The sequence below is a fragment of the Dipodomys ordii genome, unplaced genomic scaffold (assembly GCF_000151885.1).
Source record: "Dipodomys ordii isolate 6190 unplaced genomic scaffold, Dord_2.0 Scaffold107, whole genome shotgun sequence".
Taxonomy (NCBI): domain Eukaryota; kingdom Metazoa; phylum Chordata; class Mammalia; order Rodentia; family Heteromyidae; genus Dipodomys; species Dipodomys ordii.
In genome coordinates this window covers 43,339-65,995 of record NW_012267323.1, presented here as the reverse complement: position 1 = coordinate 65,995, position 22,657 = coordinate 43,339, and the positions used below count along the sequence as shown (strand labels likewise).

Sequence of the window (22,657 nt, the reverse complement as noted above, 5' to 3'; positions counted from 1 at the left end):
GGGAAGGAGGGAAAGAAGGAAGGAAGGGGAAGGAAGGAAGGGAGGGAGGGAAGAAGGAAGAAAAAGAAGGAGGGAGGGAGGGAAGGAAAGAAGGGAAGAAGGGAGAGGGAGGGAAGGAGGGAGAAAGAAAGGAAAGGGAGAAGGAGGAAGGAGGGAGAGAAGGAAGGAAGGAACCACAGCGTGGGAGGGGAGTAGCTTGTGGAGACTGTCAGCCTCTGAAGATGGATTCTGAGAGGCCGGGCTCCTCCTGGAGCTACAGTGGGGGGGGCTCGGTGGAAATCGGAGGAGACTGACAGGGAGATAAAGAGAGCCGTGCCCGTGCCGTGGGGCTCTCCGGGGCTGTCACTCTGGTCCTGAGACCCATCAACAGAAATAGGATGTGCCCACCAGGGAGGTGACAGCCCCTTTCTCTCCAGCTGCTCCCACGATGAAGAGCATGGGGTGTTGAGCTCAATGGGGGGCGGGCGTGGGGGCTGGCCAGTCAGAAGACAATGCAAACAAGGACAGGCTGACAGAACTGGGAGTCTGGTGACTGCGAGGAAGAAAACAGGAAGTGCTGACCCCTTCGAATCTATGGGGCTGGCCGGGAGGAGAGGGAGCAGTTCTGAGTGGATTCTTGCAGGGTATAAGAGGGCCAGAGAGCGGGCCCAGAGCCCAAGTCTTCCGCTCCGTGTGAGTAGTCAGAAAGAATGAATGGACCAGAGTCTCTCATCCAAGATGGAGATCCTGAAGCCATTGAACTGGACCTTTCTATAGGTTAGAAGACAAGGAGGAGGGGGCGGGGATCCTTCATCTTGAATCTTGCCCTTTTGGCTTTATAGTTTGTTTTTTCTTAAAGGGGAGGGGTCTAGGCAGGTGGCTCAGTGGTAGAGTGCTTGCCTAGCATGCATGAAGCCCTGGGTTCGATTCCTCAGCACCACAGACACAGAAAAAGTCAGAAGTGGTGCTGTGGCTCCAGTGGTAGAGTAGCTAGCCTTGAGCATGAAGAAGCTCAGGGACAGCGCCCAGGCTCCCTGAATTCAAGCCCCAGGACTGGCAAACAATAATAAATAAAAATTGCTTAGATTGTAGCCAGGCGCCTGTGGCTCATGTCTGTCATCCTAGCTACTCAGGAGGCTGAGATCGGAGGATCGCGGTTCAAACCCACCCCCCCCGCTCCGGGCCTACGGACGTTCCTCGGGGACCCCTGGTCTTCCCCGGTACCACTGCCCCTGCATACAGGTCTCCAGGACACAGTCCGGAGGCCGCGCCATCCGAGAGTTACAGAACCACAGATCAATCAGGCCCCGAGGATCCCAGGAGGGCCCGGCAGGGAGAGGCAGGCAGCAACAGCGTGTTCCTTCCCTTGATTTACGAGCCCAGGCCGCCATCCATTGCCGGCCTTCATTAGGGCCGCAGAGAGTCATTTTGCATGGGCGTGCGGCCCTTTCCTCCCCGCTCCTCTCCGGGGTGATTGATGCCCACACCCCGCGGCGGCCAGATCCCGCGTGCACCGAGAGCCCGGCCTTCATCACGCCCCACCCACCAGGAGCAGGAGGTGGGAGGAAGGGGGGGGGTCGCTGATCGTGCATGGTTCTTCGACCCGTGTGCCATGAACTCATGGAGTCTGTCAGCAAGGGCTGGCACCCACGGATTTAAATCTGCCTTCGAACTCCTGGTGCCAGAAGACTAGAAAATGCCCGGCTCCTAAACTGTAATAGATGGTCGACTCTTCCCCCCCCCGCCCCCCCCCCCCCCGCAACCTCTGCCACAGAAAACTGCTGATAGGCAAAGCCCAGAGACAGCAGCAGGCTTGGCTACCAGCCTGCATCAGCAGCGCGATGGGCATGGAGCTAAAGATGCCCCTGCACCAGGTATCCCTCCAGTTCTCTTTCCCCTTCCTGCCCTGGCTGGTCTCCCCTCCCCTCCCCTCCCCTCCCCTCCTCTTCCCCCTCTCCTCACTCTTCAGGCCTGACTGGAAAACCTACTTATCAGCAGTAGGAGAGGGCAGGGTGCCGAACAGGGCAACGCCTGGAGGGCTATGGTGGCAATGTAGCCTTGTTCTTTCAAAACAGAGCCAGGGATAGCACCCCTTTATCATCCTCACCTTGATATGGCATGGGGGGGAGAGACAGACAGACAGACAGACAGGCATGTAAATACCAAAGGAAGGCCAGTACTGTTTCCGGGCCTTCGTGTCAGATGGTACCTCACCTTCAGGAGGCTCACGCAGAAAAGGTTCTTGCCAAAGCCGTGACCCCAGATCCTGATCCTGACCCCGCCAAGGTGTGACGCGGGAGGCAGAGGCTACGCCAGGTGGTTGGAAAGGGGATGTGGCGGCGCCCGGAGGAGATGCTAAGAGTTGACTGGAGGGCCGAGCGTGGGTTTCTCAGTCAACTGAGCCTCTGGGGTTTGGTGTGAGAGTCGGGGATGGGTGAATCCACCCATCAGGGTTAGAGGTTCGGTTCCCAGCCCCCTTTCTGGCCCTCTCGGAGGGTACAGGTAAGGAACCAGAAGCTGGGAGAGACTCTCAGGGCTGGGACAGGGGATGGGACAATGGAAACCCTACAAGGTCCGGCCTATTTGCTTTTTGTTTGGTTGGTCGTGGGGCTTGAACTCTGGGCCTGGGCACTGTCCTTCAGCTCAAGGTGAGCGCTCTACCACTTGAGCCACAGTGCCACTGCGGGTTTTCTGAATGGTTTATTAGAGATCAAAGTCTCAGGGACGTTCCTGTCTGGGCTGACTTTGAACCTCGATCCTCAGATCTCAGCCTCCCGAGTAGCTAGAATGGCAGGCGTGAGCCAGCGGTGCCCAGCATGAGGTCCAGCTCTTTGCTGTCCAACAAGCCTCCCTCTCCCCCCCCCCGTCAGAAGGCGAATAGCATTTCGCCATCTCTCCTCAGACGCATTGCAAGGTGGACATTGATTGTCCTCATTGAATGGGTGGCCGCACAGGAGCTTCAGGGGTCTGACTAACTTGCTCAAGATTCTACCTCGAGGCCGTGGGAGAGCTAAGACTGCCCCCGCCCCCGCAGGTGTGTCAATGACCCCCAACCCACACAGCCGGGACCTGCCCACCCCTGCGAGTGGCTGCCTTCCATGTGGAGTGTTTGGGGGACCCATCGGGGTTTAGGGGATGGAGATGTGGGTGTTGCTCAGCCTGGGCTTATTGTGTTGAGGTTCCGACTGTCATCGGTGGTAGGCGGAGATGGATTCCACGATCAAGGGAGGAGAGAGGGGAGATTAAAGCAAGGGTCATCCCCAGGTGCCTTGTTGGAATGGGTTCCTCCATAGGGAAGCTCCCCCTCCACCCCCAGATTCCTTTGTAGCTCTACACCTGAATGCCCAGCACTGGAAATGAGTATTTATTGGAGGCAAACCAACAGCCTTACTCTGGAGTATCCTGTTATGAGTTGAATTGTATCAAAGGGGGGTGAGGGGGTGGCTCACATTTGGAATCCTAGCTACTCAGGAGACTGAAATCCGAGAATCAAGGTTCAAAGCCAGCCCAGACTGGAAAGGCCTGTAAGTCTCTTATCTCCAGTTAACCAGCAAAAAAGCTAAAAGTAGTGGGGGCTGTGGCCCAAGTGGTAGAGCGCTAGCCTAGGCCCTGAGTTCAAGCCTTTATGCTGGTACATGCGTGTGCATGCACACATGCACTAGAGAGAGAGAGAGAGAGAGAGAGAGAGAGAGAGACAGACAGACACAAAGACAGAGAGATGTTAGAGTCAGAAGCCCCCTTGTACCTTGCAGTGTGACCCTGTTCTGAAAGTCACTGCAGACATCCGTTAAGATGAATTCACATGATAACAGAGTAGCTCCACACCCAGTATAGGACTGGTATCTACACAAAATGGCCACAACACTGGGGGAACGGAGACACAGCGGGTGAAGACCACGTCGGCTCACGTTGTCCAGCAGGCTGGAGTCCAGTCGCTGCACGTGACGAAACTCCACCGATGCCAGCGCAGCCCACCGCAAGGTCAGAACGACGCAAAAGCAATCTCTCCCCCACAGCGGGGCCCTCTTGACATCTCAGATTGGGAGGTCCAGCCTCCAGAACCGCCAGGAGATCCGTTTCGGTTGTTCTCCAAGTCGGCCCGGTTGCGGTGCTTTTGTCGAAGCCATTCTAGAAAACACACGCACACCTCCCCCAAGTCAGCCGTGCGTTCGGTTGGTGCCAAGTCTCAACACAGAGAACACTATAGACGTACGCACTGTGAAGTCACCGTGGGACCAGGCCGGACTGGGACACGGGGTCCCCCACATTCCGTTGAGGTTTCGCGCCCTGCCACCCTGAGAATTAGGAACCCCTGAACCAGAGAGAAGAGGGGACGGATGTCCACAAGCCCCAGGCCCAGACATTCCGAAACTTACTGCTAGCTTTCCTGCCAGCAGGCCCGGGTCTCCTTTCTTGGAAGGAGCCCCTTGGAGTTGGGAGGCCCACCACCACGTTCACTTCGCTGCTCGTTCCTGAGCGTTGTGTCACGCGTGAACCCAGACCAGATCTGGAGCCTGCCCCAACCGCCCAAGGCGGGTTTCCTGCGCCGTGACCCGTCTACGTGGTTGGCTTTCTTGACGCCCTCCATAATTAACTGCACCTCGGAAAAAAAGAAGCAGAAGGAGAAGGGCGGGGTTGAGGGAGGACTCTGCCGATCTGCATGTCCTTTAAAAGAGCAAATTTCACAGTTGCTGCTGATAATCTGAATGCCTGTTCAGACTCATTCGTCAGTCAGTCAGCTCAGCAGATGGGTTGGGTTGGCTCATTCCTGTTCACTCAGGATGATTTCTCTTCCTCGCCGGCCATCTCCCACCCATCCATCACCGGAGACGTACATAATGATAGCTTCCATTCGCCTTGCATGTTACACTTGGCAAGGAGAGTAAATAAGTGCTAGGCAAATGAGTGTCCTTAAGAAAACAGTCTTGCTGGGGCCACGGCCCCGTTCATTGGCTGAGGAGTCTGACACTCTGCTGTGTTGGCTGGGTGTGCACATCGCTTGCGGCGTTGGGACTTGAACCCGGGTCCCTGTGGGTCGGAAGTCACAGCTCTCTTATCTCTCAAGGTTGCTTAGCTTCTACTGAGAACGGAGAATCCCCAAACCAGCCTCAGTCTTACCTGGATGGTTGTTTCAGTTCTCTGAGGACTAAACATGCCCGCCTATTCTTGCTCCGTCTCCGGAAGTCCGTACGGTGTCTGCTCCCCAGGGGTGCTATTCCAGGACACCCTTGTTCAATGCATACCTGGACTCCCCCTGTCCCCTTCCTTTTTTGTCAGCCATGGGGTCTTGAACTCAGGGCCTGGGTGCTGTCCCTCAGCTCTTTAGCTCAAGGTGAGTGCTCTACCACTGGAGCCACAGCACCACTTCCTGTTTTCTGGTGGTTCATGGGAGAGAAGAGTCTCACGGACGTTCCTGCCCGGACTGGCTTTGAACCATGACCCTCAGAGCTCAGCCTCCTGAATAGCTAGGATGACAGGTGTGAGCCACCAGCGCCTGGCTTTGGACTCCCCTCCCCCTCTTTTTTTTTTAACCACAAATATACAGCCTTCGCCCCCCAAACCCCTCCCAGAGGAGGGAAGTCAGGGCTGCTTGTGGAGTTTTCTGCAGGCGCTTCTTGTACTTAGGGACAGGAGTCTGGTTCTCGACCTACCATGTGGTGTGGTTCCTGGGCCTGTCATCCCAGCTACCCAGGAGGCTGAGATCTGAGGATCGCGGTTCAAAGCCAGCCCCGGACAGGAAAGACCGCGAGACTCTGATCTCCAGTGAACCACTCAGAAAACCGGAAGTGGTGCCGTGGCTCAAGGGGTAGAGGGCTTACGTTGAGCTCAAGAGCTCAGGGACAGCGCCCAGGCCCTGAGTTCAAGCCCCATGACCCACAGCAGCTGCCTCTTCTTTCTTAAAGGAAGCACAGCCCCGGTCAACCCCAGTTGGATTTTCCCAGGGTGCTAGCTCCTCTGTGTGGCGGGGCGCCATGATGCTTCCCATACTGAGCGTTTCTTCTCCAGAATAACGCCTCCCCCCGCCCCTCAGGAAAGTGACCTCTCATACACCCCCATTCTTCTTGAGTCGGCTCTTGCGAGCAGACCTCCCTGCGCCCCCTCGTCTTGCTCGCTAGCCTTCTGATCCTCCCGTCTCTTTGGGAGGAGCTCTCCTTCATTCCCTCCAACCTATCTTTGGCTCCCTCCCCTCCCCTTGTTGCTTTGAGTGACTCCCCCTCTATTCCTCTATTCCGTGCTTCCAGTATTCTGCCCTTCCCTCCCTCCCTCTGTCTACCTCCATCTACGGGACCATTCATCTCCACGTTGAAATGGTGAAACAGGTCCACTGAACCCTTGTACCGAAGCATTGCTCTCGTTCCCTCCAATGGAATAGGATGCCAGCTGTGACCTTTGCTTCTTATCGCCCCCCCCTCCCCACCATGGAGCCATCCATTCCCCCCCCCCCAGGGCTGACACTTATTCTTATCCATTGCTTTATCATTCCCTTGGCCTTTTGGGCCACTGCACAGGAGGTAGATTAGATATCTGATACCATTCGCTTGGTAGACATGCCTGAATGGGTATCACACAGATACCACTGGCGTCAGGTGGTTTCCGTGGATCTGGAGCTCGGAGTCACGACCTGATTGTCATAGCCCTGCCCCAGGCTCTGTGGTCGCTTTACCCTGCTCTGGCGTCCTCCTCCCCACAGTCCTGCCGTGCTGTGTAACTGCAGCCTGCAGATAAGGGAGAAAGGAGGGAGGGAGGGAGGGTGTGAGAGATTGATTGATTGATGATTGATGGGAGGGAGGCTTAGGGCATAAGCAAGTTCAGCATACCCAGCACACCCCAGCATGCTCTCTGTCCACATCGCCGGTGTGGACCATATGTTCCCTCCTCTTCTCCCCCCCCGCCCCCCAGTGAGAGAATGCACCTAGAGGTTAGAGCCTGGGCTGTGGGCATGGGTGCCAGAATGGCATCCTCCTCCCCTTCCCTCTCCCTCCCCGCCATGACATCTTCAGCTTTGACAGCAACACAGCAACCATCCTGACGTCACTGTTGCCAGAGCAGAAGCTCACAGTAAACATTTAACCGGGCTCCACCAGAACTTTCTGCCAGAATTCTGATTATGCCTTTGTACATGCACATGAGGACCCTGTTCCTCTGGCGGGGTCGAGGAGAGGGGTAGGGGGGGGAAGACGGGAACTTCCAGAAAGCATTTCTCTCCAAGTCCCCACCCCCCCACCCCGTCCGGAGAGCTCTCCGCAGTCCCCCAAGAAACTTCCCTCCATCCTCTCTCTCTCTCTGCCGTGGACCGGTTTACGGCCCCTGTGTGGTCTCCTCCGTGGGCAGAATGTAAAGAGCCCATCTGGTGGACTCCACAGGAGACCGCGCTCCAAAACAGATTCAATTACAGCTCCAGAGAGGTGACAGTGGCTATCACAAATCTCGGATTTGTAGAATTAAACAGAACAAAGGAGTCTGTCCTCGGAAGGCCTGGAAATGAAGGTCGCATTTTTTTTTTCTCTTAAAGAAAATATATTCCAGACGCTCGATCCCTCCCCGACTCGGTACTCCTTCAGTGAGGTCCTGGGGTTGGTGGGGGGACACTCTTTGTTCTGGGGGGGGGCTCTCTCATGGCTTTTCTTGGTTCTATGAGCCAAAGATGGCCCCTACGCCAGAGTTCTCAGTAGAATCTTCTGGAAGCCCAGGTCTGCCCGGTGGGCTTGTGGTCAGCAAGGGCTGTCGGTGTGTGACTTGACACGCAAACCGCCGCCGCCGCCACCGCTCCTCCCTTTCCCGTCCCCTGTTCGGCCCGTGTGGGTTTGCATTTACTTCTGCCTCGGTCCCACCTGGCAGAGACATTTGAATAATCTCAGAGATGAGTTTCTGCCAGGGGTTCCCCGCCCCCGCCGGCCCCGACCCCGTGAAGTGTCTTCGGAGGAGTGTATTATGCAAATTCAGCGTGTCGTGATGATCGTGATTAGTTCTGCGAAGTGGAGATGAGGAGGGAGGCAGGGAGAGGCAGGGCCGCTCCTTGTAGGGAGTCTTCCCCAGCTGTCGGAAAGTTAGGGGGGGTCCGGGGAGTGTGGAGGGGGCGGGGTCAACTCAGCAGATCTCATGCCCATCATATCGCCTGTGGTAGGGTACGGCGCGCAACCCAGCTCAACCTCAAACTGGGCAAGACACCAGCTTGCTTGCTTTTTTTAAAAAAAAATCTAATTTCATTTTCTGTTTGTACCAGTCCTGGGACTTGAACTCAGGGACCTGGGCGCTGCCCCTGAACTTCTTCTTTTGCTCAAGGCTTGGCGTTCTACCACTTGAGCCACAGCAGCCACTTCTGACTTTTTTTTTTTGGCGGTTCCTTGGAGATAAAACAGTCTCGTAGACTCTCCCACCCGGGGTTGGCTTCGAATCTCCATCCTCAGATCTCAGCCTCCTGACAAGCTAGGATGACAGGCGTGAGCCACCCCGGTGCCCAGTAGACAGCTCTCTGTTCTCTATGTCTGGGTGCTTTTCAATGTGCACCTCCAGCCCACCAGGGGCAGTAATGATAGCTGGGTTACAGGCTAGCGAGGAAGACACTGTTTGCATGGAGGCCCACGGAGGTACCCCAGTCTCTTTCTGCCCCGGGGCAGGTTGGTCCTGGATCCCCTGGGGCTCAGCCCTGCTCAGACCCTGAGCCTCTCTGGGCTCCACCAGTGTCCCGAAAAGCTGGCGTGGCCACTCGCTTCTCAGACCCTGGAACGTCCCTAGGGCCTGTGTCCGGGTCTGGCTCTGGTTGCTTCTATGGGGCAGGCAGCTCTCTGGGACAGTGCCCTGGCCGGCGAGAACACCGGAAACCTCCTTCCCCAACATAGTTCCCTGTTGTCAGACGTGAACAACAGCCTTTTTGGCGTTAGTTATCCAGAGAAGGTCTCACGTGGTGGTTGTGGTTGTTTGGCTTGGGGAAGGCCTTGGATGGTGATCCTCCCTATAGCCAACTGTCCCCAGGCCTGGCGCCACACACTGGGGGAGGGGGGCGGGGGCAAGGGTGGGGGCGGGAGGGGGGGGGCTTGTGATTGAGATGAGGACTCATTTCTTTGCCCAGGCTAGCCTTGAACCATGATTCTCTGATTTCCCTCACCTGAGTCGCTGGGCTTACAGGCGTGAACCATCACCACACCTGATCTGTCAGGGGCCCTGGAGTCCCCTGCGGAGTCTTTGCGGGCAGGTGATGGACCACGTGTCTGGGTTTGGCCAGTGCAGAGGGACTTGTGGGAAGGCGGAGATGGGGGGGGGCGGGGAGTGGCTAAGATCAGGGGAGTTGACTTCCAGAAAGGGAGAAGCGGACAGACGAGGAGAAAACGCTCCGCACCCCGATGATTTCAGGAAATAAGGGCTCCGGGCCAGGGGACCCTCGCAACTCACTCCAGTTGCTTGCTTTATTTGCAGAAACGTTAATGGACACCAGGACAGCCACTGCGGAGCTGGGCTGGACGGCCAATCCTGCTTCAGGGGTGAGTGTCAGACCAGCACCCCCGCATTCTGCGGTGTGTGGGGAGGCCTGGACTCCACAGAGCAGCTACGGCAGAGCCTTTCCTGGACCCCTGTGCGCGTGGCGGGGGGCCAGGGGCAGGGTTGTCTCCTGCCTGAGCTCTGCAGCCTACTCGGGTGATACTGAATCTCTCTTCACACAACCCCTCCAGAGGCACAGCTCTGGCTCCACACGGCTGTGTGGGGACAGGGAAGCAGACTGGGGGGGGGGGGAGACAGATCAGAGGCCACAGAGACGCCAGGCCAGGAGGGAGGGAGCGAGGGAGCTCAGGAGAGCCCAGGCTTTTGCTAGAGCTTGCCTTAGACGTTTGGTATCGGGGCTGGGCCTTGAATTTAGTGCCTCAAGCTCCCACTTAGCTTGCTGGCTCCCACCTGGCACTCTACCCCTCAAAGCCACGCCTCCAGCCCCTCTGGCTGGTTGCTGGGTTATTTGGAGATGGAGTCCCGCACGGGCGGCCTTCCGTCCCGGCGGGCCTCGAACTGCGTCATCCTGCAGATCTTAAAAGTCTCCTGAGTGGTTAGGCCGACCCAGCTAGAGAAGCCATTCTGATTCCCGTCTGTGGATCAGCTGTGTGCGCGCGTGTGTGTGTGTGTGTGTGTGTGTGTGTGCACACTTGGTGACATGGGAGAGTGGAACGGACAGGCGTGGCACAGAGGTTGACCAGAAGGCACAGGTACACGGGTGGCTGCTTTTTTTTTTGTAAGTAGGAGTCTGATAGGTGGCCCGTGGAGAGGGTGGGAAGGAAGCAAGGCCCCCCTGGGTCTGGCAGGAGAAGCAGCCCGATTTCTGGGGTCTGTGTGTCCGGCCCGGTGAAGGGCCGCGGCTGCCATGCTGACGGAGACGGGGGGGGGCAGGGTACCCCCCCCGATGTTATCCCACAGGAAACGGAGGGACGAAAGGTGAGGGATACAAAGGGGAGCACCCGCCAGCTAGATTGTGCAGCGCGCGGGGGACAGAGGCGTGGAAAGGGACCCCTGGCAGCTGCCTGTGGAATGGTCTGAGGCGCTCAGATGACACGTGGGGGACCCCCCCCACAATACCCAGAGCAGACCAGGGGAAGCCGAGGAGGAGGTGGAGACGGACGATAAACCCTGTCCCTGGCTCGGACAATCTTCTGGCTAGCTTTGGGGTTGAAGGATGGAAGAGGCAGAGGAGCTAAGGTGTGTGTGTGTCGGGGGGTGCGAAGGGGGGGGCGCTGCTTCCTTTCCCGTGGGGTTGTGAAGCTGGTCTGGGGACAAGGTGGTCCTGGGCTGCTTCCTCGTCTTTGCCAGACCGCCCAGCTCTCTCGGTCCCTGTGTTTTGTTGGGGAGTGGGGTGGGGGTGGGGGGGACGGGGAAGTCTCCAGCCAGCAGCACAGCAGGTCCAGAGTAGACGATAATCACGCACGTGCCCCAGGTCCCGCCCGACGGATGGTTCTTATCTGATCACAAGCCAAGTGGCCTCACCTGAGTCTCCACTCCCACACACGCGCGCTTCTACGCAGCCACTGCGGCCCTGACCGAAAGCACCTGCCCCCATCCCACCCTCCCCGCCATGCACCTTGTGTCTAGAGATAGAGGGGGGCGGGAGAGCAAGATCTGGATTGAGCTGGTGTTTGCCCAAACAGGGAGTGAGAACAGGGCAGAGTGGAGCCAGAAGCCCAGGTTCCTCTTCTCCTCAGTGGGGTGACTGTGGTGGACCAGATTGAGTCTGGTCTACGAAGGTGTCCTTGCTCTATGTACTTAGGAGCGGCTCGTGCGTCCCCAACCCTAGTCTGCAGGGCTGCGTTCCTTTCTCAGACTCCACCGTGCTCACAGACAGAGAAACCCGAGTTACTTTAGTTAGGGAAGATCCGGGAGACGTTTAGCTGTGGGCCAGATGATGATGATGATGATGTTCTTGTCGTCACGTATTGGGATTTCAAGGCCTGCTGAGGACAGGAGGGCAGAGGGGGCAGGGCGGGTGGCTCCTTTTCTTACTCTAGTGCCACATTGTGTGGCGGCTCAGGGTGGCGTTGGACCCGGTGGCTGATTGCCGGAAGCCGTTCCTCATCTTGCTTTTTAAAAGAAATTTTGGTGGCCAGTGATAGAAAACTGCAACTTGATCTTGAAGGAAATAACCTTGGCTCATGGAACTGGAGGGTCCCAGTGCACAGCTCTGGGGTTAATCTCGGTCTCTGTCTCCTCTGTCTCTCCCCCCACCCCCCATTGCTGGTTCCACGCAGAGACTCTCCTCTTGGCCCAAGAGGACCTCGGATTGGGTCCGAGGGACTTGGTCTGAATCCCCTGTCATCCCGAGCCAATCCCGAAAGTAGAGAGCGAGTATTGGCTCCCGCGGAGTCTATGGCTTGAGCACAGCCAATGAGAGCCTGGGAAATGGAAGAGTAGGCGGGACTGATGCCTCAGAGGGAATCCTTTCCTGGAGCTCTGTTCCTAGGAATTATTAGGACAGCTTTCTCAGCCAGCCTCCTGCTGACCTCTGACCCCTCCAACCCCCCCCCATTCCCTCCCTCCACCCTCCTCCTCCCCTTCGGTCTCCAGGTAAACCACTGAGAGTCAGAACTCCACACCCTAGGCCTTGCCACCCAGTCTCTCTCTCCCTCTCCCCTCTCCCCTCTCTCTCTCTCTCTCTCTCTCCCTCTCTCTCTCCCTCTCTCTCTCCCTCTCTCTCTCCCTCTCTCTCTCTCTCTCCACCAAAAGGCCTGTAATTAGGAAACATTAGCAGGCTCAAAACAGCTTTCCTACCTGAAACATCCTCCCTAATTGCACTCAGCAGAGCTCTTCCCTGGCTATTAATGTCACTTTTATGAAGCAATGAGGAGCAAAACACCCCGAGGCACTTAAAACATTTTATATATATATATATAAAATCTACGTCTTTCAGGAATAGAAGTTTAAAATCACCTGCCTGACAGACAGTGATAGACAAAGGTGGGAGGGGGAGGGAGGCAGGCTGGAGGAGGAGGAGGAGGCCGAGGCCCGGGCCTCCTTTCGGGAGGAAGATTCAGATCCTTGATAGGCAGAGGACATAGTAGGTGGGGTACTGGGTGGGGAGGGGAGGGGGGGGAGGAGTTGGGGCCAAGTGGGTAGGAAGGCCAGGGCCCTGTCTACTCTGTGGTGGTTCTCAGGGCTTTAGATGAGAGTTTTTTTGGGGGGAGGCGGGGTCTGTGTATGTGTTGAATAGAGTGATCGAGAGAATGAGACACAGGCTCATTGTAGAGCATGAATTGTTACATGCTTTGGATGTGTGCGTGCGTGTGCGAGTATGAGTATGGGAGAGGGCTAGTCCCTCAGCTTGCACATTTCAGGAACTCTGGGAGTCGGGGTGGTTCCCAAGAACCTCCCTGCCAGGTTTATTTTCCTATTTATTTATTAAGACATGTTTATCTTCTTGCTCTGGAGAGCAGCTTTACGGGTTGATTCTCAGCAGAAACCTTGCAGACATTTCTGTCCGCAAACTCCCGAGGTCCTCTCCGAGTCTGGGCTTTTTGTTTTGGTTTGCTGTTAAAGCCCTTTTTACCCCACGGATACTATTGGCGTTAATACAGAGGAGGTGGGGAGGATTTGGTTGTGGGGTTACCTTTTTTTGGGGGGGCAGACCCCGTGGTTGAGCCGGTGGTAGTGGTAGAGTTGACTTCCTCAAGAGGCTTACGTAGGAGCGGACGCATAGAAGGGTGGACCCGCGTTGCGGGTCGAATGGGATGGGACCAGAAGCCCGTTTCCCCCACTGTGGTCGCCCAAGCTCCAGGCCGGTCTGGTTCCCAAGCGGAAGGGAAACGCCACCGCTTCCATCCTGGGAGTACTCCGCAGCAGCCTTCCAACAGTGGAAGCTGGGGTCTGAGCCTCAGCAAGGATGAGGCAGCTGGGGCCCCCGAGGCCCCCCGCGGCTCCCACCCCTGCCCTGTCAGGCAAGGCCTTGTTGGGCCGCAGTGAGAGCCACATTCAACCGACAGCTTAAGATAATCACATGTGTGAAGCACCGGGATAATGGCAGCTGAATACCCTGCCACCGTTGCTATAGTGACCAGCCAAGCATTGGTCCCCCCCCTCCTCCCCCCTCTCTCTCTCTTCTTTCTTGTTTTCTGGACTTCCTTGTTACAGGGCTTGGCTAGTGTGGGGGGGGGGAAATGAGCTTGAGAAACAGGAAAGTGGGGGGGGGACAGAGTGGGGGTGGGGTGGGGGATGGAGGGCCAGTCCATTATCCTGCTCTTTAAATACCCCAGCTGGAGGTATTTTCAATCTCCACCGAGACAGAGAGAAACAGTGTCTTAATCCCCAGACCCCTGTGAATTATTTAAAGGGATCTTGTCAGAAGGATGAATTTGTCACTTGTCACTGTTACAGTGTCAACAACAACGGGACAGCGGCGGTGGTGGCCGCAGCATCCGTCGCCAGGGCCCGAGGACCCCCAGCTCCAGGCAGGGCCTGGTACGCAAGGCTGCTGCCCGGAAGAGGCTACGGGAGGCCTGGGAGCCCCCTTCCCAGCCTGCGGGGTTGCGTCCCCTGGTATGATGAGCCCGGAGGGCGTTGAACGTGTCAGGCCCCTGAGCCTCACCTCCCCCCCCCCCCCGCGTAGCCGTGGCTCCTGTGGTTATGGGAGCTCTGAGCCCCGATTGTCCAGGTTGAGGGGAAGAAGCCAAGGCCCATCCAGTTCCCCAATAACCGAGCTGTGCTCCGGGGAAGGCCGAGCACGCGTGGAGATTGCCACGATGCCATTCCCTGTCGTACATCCTGGCTCTGCATCAGACAACCTCCACGGGAGGCCTTCCGAGGGGCCGGGCCTCCGGAAGAGTCAGATGTACGGCCGGTTAGCATTAGCGCCCGGGCGCCACGGTAGTGTGGGAGGGGGTGCCATTGGTGCCTGCCCAGCTGGGCACACCTGGGGAGGTAAATTAAGCAGCTTGGGGGTGGTGAGGGGGAGCTGCTAACTCAGGTCCTCAGGGGAACCGTTGAGTCGGAAGCTGCCTTGGTTGGTTGGTACACTAAATGATAGATCCCACCGGACGTGTAGGAGTTTATGCCCCACGGACCACGTTTTACATTTTAATTAGCCGCCGAGCTCATCCGCTATCCCAGCTCTCCTCCAAGCTCAGAGTCGGCTGTCTGCACACCAGAGAGCTTCACGCTCTGGAGATCGTGTTCGGGAGAAGGTCCCAGACTATAGTCTGAGCTGCTGGGTGGTGGTCGGCTTGCAGGGCTCACTGGCTGGGAGGAAGAAGGTTCACCCTGAACTCGGCCCAGAGGGAGCTGGGCAGACTCCCCTGACATGCAAGGGAAGGTGGCTGGTGGCTTGATTGAGCTGGTTGGCCACGCCCTCCAATGACTCAGCCGGAGGCGGGGCTTAGGATGCTGCTGATCCCCCCCCCCCCCAGAAGAGTGACCCTGATTGGCACTCAGGTGGGTTGGCAGGTAGCCGCTGCTGGCCCAGGGCTAGATGAGTTACACGGGCCAGGCCCCCCCACACCCTGGCAAAGTGAAATAGGCCTCGGTAGAACCAGCCAACCGAAGTTCAAAGAATCAGCGGCGGCTGTAACTGGGACAGGTTGGAATCGACCCGGCCCAAACCACATCTCCTCCTACTCTTCTTCTTTACTCTCCTAAGCCACGCGTGGCTCTCTCCCAGCTTTCCCAACAATATGGCAGGCCATTCTTCCTGTGGAGAGTTTGTTCTGGTTCCCTTGTGCCTAGAAACCACCCCCTCCCCTCACACACACACCTCACCTCAGGAGAGAATGTAGAGAGAAGAGATTAAATACTGTTTGTTTTTTTTTTTTCCTTTTGTGCCGGTCATGGGGCCTGAACTCCGGGCCTAGGCGCTGTCCCTCAGCTCTTCAGCTCCAGGCAAGCGCTCTACCTCTTGAGCCACGGCCACCACTTCTGGTTTTCTGGTGGTTCATGGGAGATCAGAGTCTCAGGGACTTTCCTTGTCTGGGTTGGCTTTGAACCAGGATCCTCAGATCTCAGCCTCCCGAGTAGCTAGGATGACAGGCGCGAGCCCTCCGGCGCCTGGATGAGCTAATATTTCTTCTCTTGCTCATCCACCTCTTCACCAAAGTTGGCTCCAAGTGATATTTGCCCATTTCACATCCGGGGTGGCGGTGGGGGCTGCCCTGGAAGGCCGTGGGGATGGGTAGGAGTGACACCCATGGCAAAAAGGACGGCGATTCACATGGCGTCCGTGTGAATTCACACCCGTCCACCGTGCGACCGCAGATAGTCAATAGGCACTGGCAGCCACAGACCCTTAAGCAACTTGAACAAACTAGATCTCCCAGCCACCTGGACGCCGGATGCCTCTTCCCTATACATCAAAGTCATGGTCTGAAAGGCTGAACAAGTTCTTTCTAATGAGTGCCGTTGTTTTCTTTTTTATACTTATCTCAAGGACAGGTGATCTATTTGCATCATTAATAGCGTCCTTTCAAAGGCTGTTAAGACTCGGTGGATTGTGCAAGGCTGGTTTGTTTCCCTCCCCCCCCCCCCCGCCTTCCACCCCAGGGAGAAGCTCCTGTGTTGGCATCTGCAGTCCTCCACAGAGGTCCAGGGACTGAGGTGGAGCAGAAGAGGCTCTTCCAGCCTAGTTGAGGGCTGGGCACTGGGAACGTGGTTCCCTCCAGGGTGAGAAGGTTCATGAAAAAGATGGCTATGCATTTTAGAAAACTCAGAGGGGCAGAAGAGTCGAGGAAGTCTGGCATTTAGGCCGGGTGGTAGAGCTACCGCCCAGCAGTCTGAGGTCTGGCAGTGAGCGTCATGGTACGCCTCAAGTATTCCTAATTTCTGCTTTTTTAAAAATTGTCTGAGTTTGGCCCTTTTAATTTATATATGTTTGTCAGTGGTGGGGCTTGAACTCAGGGCCTGGGTGCTGTCCCTCAGCTCTTTTGCTGTACCACAGTGCCAGATGGTTCATTGGAGATCAGAGTCTCACAGACTTCCCTGCCCAGGCTGGCTTTGAACCACGATCCTCAGATCTCAGCCTCCTGAGTAGCTAGGATGACAAGCGTGAGCCACTGGTATCTGGCTTTAATATTCTTTCTCAATATTCTGTGTGTGTGCGTGCGTGCACGTGTGCACACTGTTACTGGGGTTTGAATTCAGAACTTGGATGCTGTTCCCTTGTCCACTTAAAGCTGGTGCTCTACCACTGAAGCCACAGCTCTACTTCCAGCTTTTCGTTTTTTTTCCTTTTTGTTTGCTGGTTAAATGAAGATAAGAGTCTCATGGACTTTTCTTCCCGGGCTGGTTTTGAACCACCATCCTCAGATGGCCGTCTCCTGAGTAGCTAGGATGACGGGCGTGAGCTGTCCAGTGCCTGCTTTCATGCTTATTTTAGCTTTTCCCGACTCCTCCTCTATCTCTCCTGCTTCTGTCCCAGGCATGAGTGGATAAAATGCCTGTTTTATAGCACCTGTGTCATGTAGCTAAATGCGTGGAATGATTTTGCTTATCGAAATGAACTAATAAATTAGTCAAAACATAATTCTCTGCCCTCAAGGAGTTCACAGCCTGGGAGCAGAAACCAAAGTCACACGCGCATGCGCACACACGCACACAATTAAAGAGTGGTTCAAAGCAGTGTACGATCCAATGCTAAATTGCGTGGAATAAATCCAGTCATCCTGTAAGCAGTCAGTAAAGACAGTGGCTGGAGCGAAGTTGGCAAAGCCATCATGGTGGGAGGAGGGTCTGAGCCTCCGTGAAGGCCTGCCGGGGATCGGACCCTAGGACCACTCCTGAATGGCTCCAAGCCTCCGGGCGTGCCCACTTGTTAAGGGAAGATCTCAGGCATCTCAAGTGAGATTCGCCTAACTTGTCATGGAGGTCAGATGGGAGGGGAGGAGGGTGACCGAAGGGAATTAGGGTCAGAACGTAAGCCAGCGTGGCCGGTGAGCGGACGTGCTCCTACTTAGCTTTCCACAGCTCTTGCTTTCCCGCCACTTTTTTTCTCCTTTTTCCACCTCCTCTCCCTGCCCTCCTCCTCCTCCTCCTCCTCCTCTTCCTCTTCCTCCTCCTTCTCCTCCTCCTCCTCTTCCTCTTCCTCCTCCTCTTCCTCTTCCTCTTCCTTGTCTTCCCCCTCCTCCTCCCCCTCCTCTTCCTCTTTCCTCTCTCCTCTTGTAGTTGGATTTGAATTCAGGGCTTTTGCTAGGCAAGCCCTCGCATCGCTTGGGTCACACCTCTGGTCTCCCGTTCTTTTTTGGGGGGTGGGGGTTGTGGGTGTCTTGGGACAGTCTCAGACCACACAGTCCTCCTATGTATGCCTCCCGTGTACTTTGGATTCTAGGCATATGCCACTCTGCTTGGCTTGTTGGTTGAGATGAGGGCTCAACTGTCTTTTCCCCCTGAGTGAACGGCGAGTGAGCTGCAGGTTCGTCGATTTCCTACCTCCCGAGCAGCCAGGAGAACGGGTGTGTTGTGCCGCTGTGATACCTGGCCACTCCTTTTGCGGGGAACGCAAGAGGGAGGCCAAATAGGAGGAATACGATCCAGAAAGGAGTGCTGGAGAGGAGGTGCACGTGTTGGACACGGAAGACGTGCTTGGCTGACGAGACTGATGGGCTGATCTTCGGGTTGGGAAAAATTAAATTGTCTCAGGGTGGAGTCCTGGGCCCAAGGCTTGGATCCTGTCTTGGTGACAGGGATGCTTCCTCGGCCCTTGGTTGGTCCCTCTCTACAGGCCATCCCTTGTGTAAATATCCCTGGTCTGTCCACAAAACAAACCTGGTTAAATGAATGTTTAGTACTTAGCTTTGGTGGATAAATAAAGAGGTGATAAGGGTGTCCTTGGTGTCCCCGGGTGATGGGCCTCGGCTGGACATGGTAACAGACTCCAGTTTTTATACCGTGATCATTTTTTTTTGTCGGTCGTGGGGCTTGAACTCTGGGCCTGGGCGCTGTCCCTCAGCTCTTCAGCTCAAGGAGAGCGCTCTACCACTTGAGCCACAGCGCCACTGCCACTTCCGGTTTTCTGGTGATTCATCGGAGATAAAGAGTCTCACAACCTTTCCTGCCCCAGCTGGCTTTGGACTGCGATCCTCAGATCTCAGCCTGCTGCATTGCTAGGATGACAGGCGTGAGCCACTGGCGCCCAGCCCGTGATTTGTTTTACATGCCGTAAATGTACTCATTTTAAGCGTAGAATTATCCTAGCAAACCTTGCGGAGTTCCTAATCATCATTACAATCCTATTTTAAAACACTTCTATCAGCCCAGGAAAAAGATTTCCTTCCTCTTCATTGGTAGTCATTTCTCATTCGAATCCCAGGCCCCGGCAAATAGTAGCATGCCTTTCTGAATGTAGATTTCATTCTTCTCAACCGCTTTCACGTGTATGGAACCGAACGTTACGCAGTCTGTGGAGACAGCCGGCTTCCCTTCGCTGCCGGTCCGTGTCTGCCCGTTTGTGGACATGAACAAAGGTCTCCAGTGTCCGCATTCATGAGCAGTGGCTCATGATGATTGTAATTGTAGCTACTCAGAAGGCTAAGATTCGGAGGGTCACGAGTCTAGGCTAGCCCGGGCAAAAAGCCCACTACGAGACTCTATGTCAACAATTAGGCTAGAGTGGCAAGTGCCTAATAGGAAGATTTCGATCCTGTCACGGGACGGGAACCAACAAGGTGAAGCCTCTCAGGGAAATAAAACACATTCCTTGTGGCAGCGGCTGACATTGATCATCTTTCCATACGTTGAAGAGGTATCTCTGTGTCTTAGTGAACAGTTTGCAGACACTCTTCACCTATTTTTCTATTACCGTGATGTGAAATTCTCTTCCTGCATTCAGGAAGTACACATTTTATCTTTTTTTTTTTTTGTCGGTCGTGGGGCTTGAACTCTGGGCCTGGGCGCTGTCCCTCAGCTCTTCAGCTCAAGGCGAGAGCGCTCTACCACTTGAGCTACAGCGCCACTTCCGGTTTTCTGGTGGTTTATTGGAGATAGGAGTCTCACGGTCTCTCCTGCCCGGGCTGGCTTTGAACTGCGATCCTCAGATCTCAGCCTCCTGAGTAGCTAGGATTACAGGCGTGAGCCACCAGCGCCCGGCCACATTTTATCTATGATGTCAAAAAAGTGGGTCCCCTCCCCATAGTTCTTCTTTTCTTGTATCTTTCTGATGTTGCCTGGAGTTGTTTCTGATTGAAAAAGTGGAGAAAATCGATATAGTTTCAGCATTTCCTATCCCAATTAATATATAGAAATGATTCCCCTCGTTTCTTCTGTTACTTTATTATTATTATTATTTTTTACGGTTTCATTTTTAATATTTTAAGTCTTTGACTCTCTGGGAATGTATCCTGGAGTAAGGCATAAAAGTATGGACGAGTTAAACCTTTTCCAGGTGGTTTCCCAGTCAGCAGCAATTTCAATTAAAAACAAAAAACAAATGACTTTTTAAAAAATCCACCTACCTGAGTTTAAAACATTCCCAGGGTTGCAAAAGTTAGCGCAGGGGCTCGTAAGAGCTGTCACTGGCTCGGGCATCCGGCAGCCGGCCTGAGCTGGTGGTGTGGTTCGCCCTGCTCTCTTACAGAGTGGTGTTTTGTCTTTTTAGTTCTCCTGCCAATCTGATAAAGCACGCTACGGTGAGCCGCTGTTCCTTTAGTGGGAGGAGATAATTACAGGAAGGAACGCAGGAGAGAGCGTGCCAAAGGTCTGCAAGTGGAGGCTGAGAAGTAGCCTCTGGTCCCAGGGGGAGACCTTGGAGAACTCGGCTTTGGGGCGAGGGCTGGGAGAGGTGGAAGGGAGGGAAGTGAGGAGATACGGCAGGGACCAGAGCCAGCACAGGTTCAGGGAGAAAGAGATTTGGCCCCATGCTGGGGTCATCTGAAACTGAGTAACCCATGGTCTGGGGTTTTCTACAACTTGATAGAAGGAGAGGGGAAAGGTGGTGTATGTGTCCTGAAGGATCTGAGATGCTCAGAGGCTGGGAAGGGAGACAGGTCTGGTGTACAGAAAGGGTTCGTGGGACACATGGTCCTTTGGGTCTGGTCTGTGCCCCACCCCCCGATGTTAGGCTCAATGAGAGCCCAGAGATTCTCCCCTAAAATACCTCTCCAACTGCCCTCCCCGTGATCTCCAGGTGCCTTCGACCCCCTGTCATTGTAACTAAGGCATCTTTCAAAAACCCAGTCCTGAGCTCACGCCTGTCACCCTAGCTACTCATGAGGCTGAGATCTGAGGATCCTGGTTCAAAGCCAGCCCTGGGCAGGAAAGTCCATAAAACTCTGATCTCCATTGAACCACCAGAAAACCGGAAGTGGCATCATGGCTCAAAGTGGTAGAGCTCTAGCCTTGGGCAAAAGAGCTCAGGGACAGCGCCCCAGCCCTGAGTTCAAGCACCAAGACTGACCCCCCCCCAAAAAAAATCCCCAAACCAAACAAAAAACAAAAAACACACACACACAAAGTCATCTGTGATCAGTTGTGTTCTTCCTTCCTAAAGACCAGCAGTGATGGCACAAATCTCACACCTGATGTACTTTCTGCATAGTCTTAGTCTTCCCTCCGCCAGGTTTATTACCCTCCTCTACCACACGGGATTCCAAAGGTGCCAGCCAGGTTGCTTTGGTCCCACCCCGGGGCCTTTGCCCCTGCACGTCCCCAGGACACACACATACACACGCCTCTCCAGGTTAACTCCTCTCCATTCATCTCCTCTCCCATTTGGAGACTCTTCCCCGACACTCCTCAACATATCAGGTCCTGTCCCCCCCGCCCCCTCCCCAAACGCTTTCTTGACACCCTGTAATTTCCCCAAACAGCAGTGATTACCCGCAATTGTAGTTAGTTATTTTACCACTCGCTTGCTAATTTCTGTCCTTTTCCCGAGATTATATAAACTTGGCGTGTGTCTGTATCCCCCCCATGGCTAATGGAATTCCTGTGATAAAGCTGGCCTTCAGTAACTTCTCTCTTTTTTTTTTTTCTTCCCTGCCCACTGATGAATGGGGAATAGTGAGAGATAACCAGCCAGCAGTGAGCCCTGATTCCAAGTATCATAAACAAACAATGTGTGTGGCTCCCCCCCCCCCCACAGGGAAGGCCACATCCTACCCTCCATTAACCAAAAAAATAAAACATCCTTTTCTTCGAGGCGTCCCATCCTAATTACTGCCTGCATCTGGAACGTGTTTCTCCCTAGTCCAGCCCACTCCTCCGATCACTTATCTATCCAACCCCGGTGGCACCCGCTGACAGGAGAAGAAAGGGGGAGGAAGGAGGCAAAATGGAGTGAGAGACCACATTATGGCTTTCCTCAAACGACGGGGGACGTATTTTCCTTTCTCTGGAGTTCTTTCTTCTCTCTCTCTCTTTCTCTCTCTTTGAATACACAGCAACGCAGCCCCTCTCATTTTTTTAAAAAAAAATTATTTCTTCTTTCTTTTTTGCTTTGATCGCTCCCTCAGGAGCTGTCGCCGAATCAATGAGATCTGTAGACGTTTACAACTCGGGGGTTACCCGGCCGTGCTCCTGCATTTTACAGATGCGAAAACTGAGGCCCAGAAAGGTTAGCGCCGGCAGCAATTACCTCTGCGGGGTCTTACAAAAATGCTCATCAGTGTCAGTTGTTTTTTTTTTTTTTTGAAGATAAATGTTCTCCCGGTACCCCCGCTACGCGCGCGCGGCTGGTGACAACCATCTCCCGGTTACCGTAAAGACGGCCAGCCGCCGTGCTACGCTAAGCCCGACGCAGGCCGCTCCGTGCTGGTCGTCTCTCGGTGTTGGCCTTGGGTGCTCGTAGACTCTGCTCCCCGCCCGTCTAGCCCTGGCCCTCCACTGGGTAAACTGAGTCGCGTTCACCTGTACACTGCTGACCCAACTGGAACAATGGGTGGAAGCTAGAGAGTCCCAACCACCGCAGAACAGTAGAAGAAACCTGTCCTTTGTGTGTGTGTGTGCGTGTGTGCGTGTGTGCGTGTGTGTGTGCGTGTGTGTGTGTGTGCGTGCGTGTGTGTGTGGTGTAAGGTCCATGGAGAGGCAAAAGTTTTGTAATGACTCAGGATGGGGGAGAGTAGGTTTGAAAACTTGATGTGAAACACTGTCAGAACCACCTCCTCCTCGTCCTCGTCCTCGTCCTCCTCCTCTTCCTCTTCCTCCTCCTCTTCCTCCTCCTCCTCCTCTTCTCCCTCCTTTTCCTCCTCCTCCTCGTCCTTCTCCTCCTCCTCCTCCTCGTCCTTCTCCTCCTCCTCCT

At 55.1% G+C, this 22,657-nt stretch overlaps 1 protein-coding gene across 1 annotated transcript in view; it reads left to right on the top strand.

The window, feature by feature from the left end:
- Positions 1 to 1,820: 1,820 nt before the first annotated feature.
- Positions 1,821 to 22,657, top strand: part of LOC105994487 (ephrin type-B receptor 1-like) — a 23,184-nt gene continuing 2,347 nt past the window's right edge. Inside the window, exons 1-3 of the mRNA XM_013028028.1 lie at positions 1,821 to 1,853; positions 3,900 to 3,960; positions 9,394 to 9,458. Of these exons, the coding sequence (XP_012883482.1) occupies positions 1,821 to 1,853; positions 3,900 to 3,960; positions 9,394 to 9,458 (159 nt within the window). The remainder of the gene's footprint in view (positions 1,854 to 3,899; positions 3,961 to 9,393; positions 9,459 to 22,657) is intronic.